General features: G+C 35.0%; 1 protein-coding gene across 1 annotated transcript; it reads left to right on the plus strand.

The window, feature by feature from the left end:
* LOC137831020 (calcium-dependent protein kinase 2) lies at window positions 1-3,831 on the plus strand. The gene is made up of 8 exons (XM_068638504.2): window positions 1-795; window positions 975-1,118; window positions 1,967-2,119; window positions 2,241-2,356; window positions 2,579-2,746; window positions 2,857-2,984; window positions 3,098-3,197; window positions 3,351-3,831. Exons 1-8 carry the CDS (start codon window positions 69-71, stop codon window positions 3,447-3,449), a joined length of 1,635 nt encoding a protein of 544 aa, XP_068494605.2. The 5' UTR covers window positions 1-68; the 3' UTR covers window positions 3,450-3,831.
* The last annotated feature ends 303 nt before the right edge of the window (window positions 3,832-4,134 follow it).

Genomic DNA, 4,134 nt, shown 5'->3' on the forward strand with positions numbered 1-4,134 from the left:
TCTCTCTCTCTCTCTCTCCTTCAAAACTTTTCCCAACTCTTTTGGTTTTGCTCCCTCCATTCCTCTCCATGGGCAACTGTTGCTCTCAAGGCAACGCTGCCGATGGCCCGGCTGACAACACCGCGGCAGATGACAAGGGAGAAACCAACCAACAAACTAATAATCATTCAAACAACAATAATAATAATGAAGATAATTCTGCCACAAACCCTACCACCCCACCGGCATCCTCACCACCACCTACAGTCACACCACCTCCTTCAAAATCCATAAAACCGTCCGCCATGGGCCCTGTCCTACAGCGGCCCATGGAGGACGTGAGAGCAGCCTACACCATTGGGAAGGAGCTAGGGAGAGGCCAATTTGGTGTCACACATTTGTGCACAGACAAAAAAACTGGTGAACAATTTGCATGCAAAACCATTGCCAAGAGGAAGCTTGTGAGCAAAGAGGATATAGAGGATGTGAGAAGAGAGGTGGAAATCATGCTCCACCTCTCACAGCAACCTAACATTGTGGAGCTCAAAGGTGCCTATGAGGATAAACAATCGGTGCATTTGGTGATGGAGCTTTGTGCTGGTGGTGAACTTTTCGATCGTATCATTGCTAAGGGACATTACACTGAACGTGCTGCAGCTTCTTTGCTCAGAACCATTGTGCAGATTGTCCATACCTTCCATTCCATGGGTGTCATTCACAGAGATCTTAAGCCTGAGAATTTCCTCTTGTTGAATAAGGATGAAAATGCACCCCTCAAAGCCACGGATTTTGGTCTATCCGTTTTCTTCAAAGAAGGTTTATCTCTTTTCTTCTCTTTCATCTCTATTGCATCTTCTCTTTTTCACCCCCTCTTACTTTTTGTTTCCATGCAGAATTATTTAAAATGAATATGGAAAAGTTTTCAGAAAAGAAAATGATTTTAAAAGTTTGAGTTTTTTCATGACAATCTATGCATGATCTTTATTTTTTAACAGGAGAGACGTTCAAAGACATTGTTGGAAGTGCATATTACATTGCTCCTGAGGTTTTGAAGAGGAAATATGGGCCTGAAGTTGACATATGGAGTGTTGGTGTCATGCTATACATTCTTCTATCTGGTGTTCCTCCATTTTGGGCAGGTCTATACACTTTACCTTCTCCTTTTTCTTTTCAAAGAAACCACTTTATGAAAAAAAAATTGTTTTAAAGAAAAAGGGTATATATATGTATATTACCCTGCATGAGTTTTAATTTGTGGTAATGATTCATAATTAACAATTAAAATTGCGAAAAAACTACTGTCATGAATAGTTGTGAGGTGATTACAGAAGATAAAAAAAAATCTACTACTTTAAAGTCACAATTCTAAACTGTAATTTGATCTCTGAAAAACTTTAAATGTTTAGACATATATATTAGTTCTTAACAGTGTAAAGATACTACCTGAAAAATAAAAAATGTAATTGTGGACTAGTATTCCATGTGTTTGTGTTTCTTATGGACGATGAGTTTTTTTATATTATCAGACAGTGTGTCCCATGATAATTTTTTCATTAAAATATTTACTCTAATATAAATAACATTCTATAGAATCAATATTCAATTTCTTGTAAAAAAATTAAATAGTCAATTTAATTCTTGAAAACTGAATTTGTTGTTTTAAAATATAGAACCATCATCAAAATATATAAACATGTAAAAAACTTAAACTCAATCTGTCACTCACTGAAGAAAAAAGTTAAAAATAATATATGACTTAAATAATAATATTAAAATGAATTTAAAAATTAAAATAACACAGCATTAAGGATATATGTGTGTATATAAGGACAGAACAAACTACAATTTTAGGAATCCTTTTTAATTTTTGTTATATCTAAAGACTATAATGGAAACAAATCGCAATTTGAAATACTAAATTGTTGATTTAGTCTTCATTTTCTAAACCTATAGTGTTTGGGACTGAAAAGGTGAATTGGTTTGACAGAATCCGAACATGGTATATTCAATGCCATCCTAAGAGGCCACATTGATTTTACAAGCGATCCATGGCCTTCAATTTCACCTTCAGCAAAGGATCTTGTAAGTAACATGTTGAATTCAGATCCTGCAGAAAGACTAACAGCAGCCCAAGTTCTAAGTAAGCATATATTTTTCACTGTTTTTGCTTCACTTTCAATGCTTTTTCTCTAAAATCCCTTGATTCATTTACAACTTCATGATTCACTAACGAAATCAATGAACTTGTTATGTAACAACAGATCATCCATGGATCAAGGAGGATGGAGAAGCACCGGATAAACCACTTGACAATGCTGTACTGAATAGGCTCAAACAATTCAGAGCAATGAACCAATTCAAGAAAGTTGCTCTAAGGGTACTTCTTATTCTGCCCTAATTCTCACGAAGATAATTTCTTTTAAGGATTTGACTCGTAAAAAATCAACAAAAATGATTCTAGCAATTCTAGCAACAAATAGAATAATGATTCTTACCAACATTTTTTTATTAGCCAGCACATTTCTCTTGTTCTATAATGCACATTAGAAAGTTCTGCAGGAAGAAAGCAGAAATAACATTAAAATTTACAAATGAATAGGTCATTGCTGGGTGTCTATCAGAAGAAGAAATCATGGGGTTGAAGGAAATGTTCAAGGGCATGGACACTGACAACAGTGGAACCATCACAATTGAAGAGCTCAAACAAGGACTTGCAAAGCAAGGGACAAAGCTAACAGAACAAGAAGTTAAGCAGTTAATGGAAGCTGTAAGTATTCTTCTCTCCCATTTTTCATGCAACCAAAAAACCATAGCAGCAATTCCAATAGATCACAATCATTTACAAAGAAAAAGTTCTCATTCTTCTACAAATTACAGGCTGATGCTGATGGCAATGGAACCATAGATTACGACGAGTTCATCACGGCAACGATGCAGATGAACCGAATGAACAGAGAAGAACATCTTTACACAGCTTTCCAATACTTCGATAAAGATAATAGCGGGTAAGAAGTCCTACTAGATTGAACACACACACATATATTGTCAACCCTTAGTGAACTACTTAGTTTGTTATATAAATCAAGGTTCTAATGTCATTTCATGCCACCAAAATTAGGTTCATTACCACAGAAGAACTAGAACAAGCTCTCCATGAGTTTAACATGCATGATGGCAGGGACATCAAGGAAATCCTACAAGAAGTTGATGGAGATAATGTAAGTGCTACACATAATTAACTTCATCTTTATAAGTGGAAAAAAAACACAAGATGTAGTTATTCGGAAATTTAACAACTGGACCATTTTCCTTTTCATAATTGTGTGTTAACTTGGTTGATAAGTATATGAGGAAATTGTGATCTTAAACAGGATGGGCGAATTAACTATTATGAGTTTGTGTCAATGATGAAGAAAGGAAATCCAGAAGCTGCAACTAAGAAGAGGCGTGATTCAATGCCTTTGCCATAGTGGGGTGACTCTAAGGGTTCATCTGTTTCAGCCCTGTGGTTTTCTTTGGTGGAGAAGCTGATGGGCGAATGAAATTGCATCATAGCCTTGTTGGTTGGAGGGATATAGGAATGAATGGGACAAGGGTAGAAACAAAAAATGCTTAAAGAAATGAGGGAAAGGGGGAAGAACACATAAAATAATCTTTGATAAATGTTAAGACACAATAGGTGGTTGGTTGATTAACATTTTTTTTTCTTTTGCTTTTTCCTTACATCTGAAACTTGTAACGTGTCCTGCATTATATTGCGGCTCGCAAAATTAGGAACTACAAAACGGGTGTTTGTTTCTAAATTATCTCCTTTTCAATACTAGGGATAAAAAGTTTGTGATAGGTTTCTAATCATTTGCTTGTTTTTTTTATATATATACTATGAAATAACTCTCAATTCACTAAGTAGAGAGTTTACCACAAACAAAAAAAATCGCAAGTATTAGATGATAGAAGGTAAAATAGAGTAACAAGAAAGAATCACCTGCAAAAACTTAACATGAGTCAATTGAAATATTAATGAACTTCAACCTATGTCTAAAAAGTTTACTAATTGCAGATATTACAACTTCACCAATTTCTCTCTTTGCAAATCCTCACTCAAAATACAATTGTAACGTTATAACTTTCAGTTAACTTTTATTGCAGATACAA

The sequence above is a fragment of the Phaseolus vulgaris genome, chromosome 6, assembly GCF_051622355.1.
Source record: "Phaseolus vulgaris cultivar YP4 chromosome 6, ASM5162235v1, whole genome shotgun sequence".
Lineage (NCBI taxonomy): Eukaryota > Viridiplantae > Streptophyta > Magnoliopsida > Fabales > Fabaceae > Phaseolus > Phaseolus vulgaris.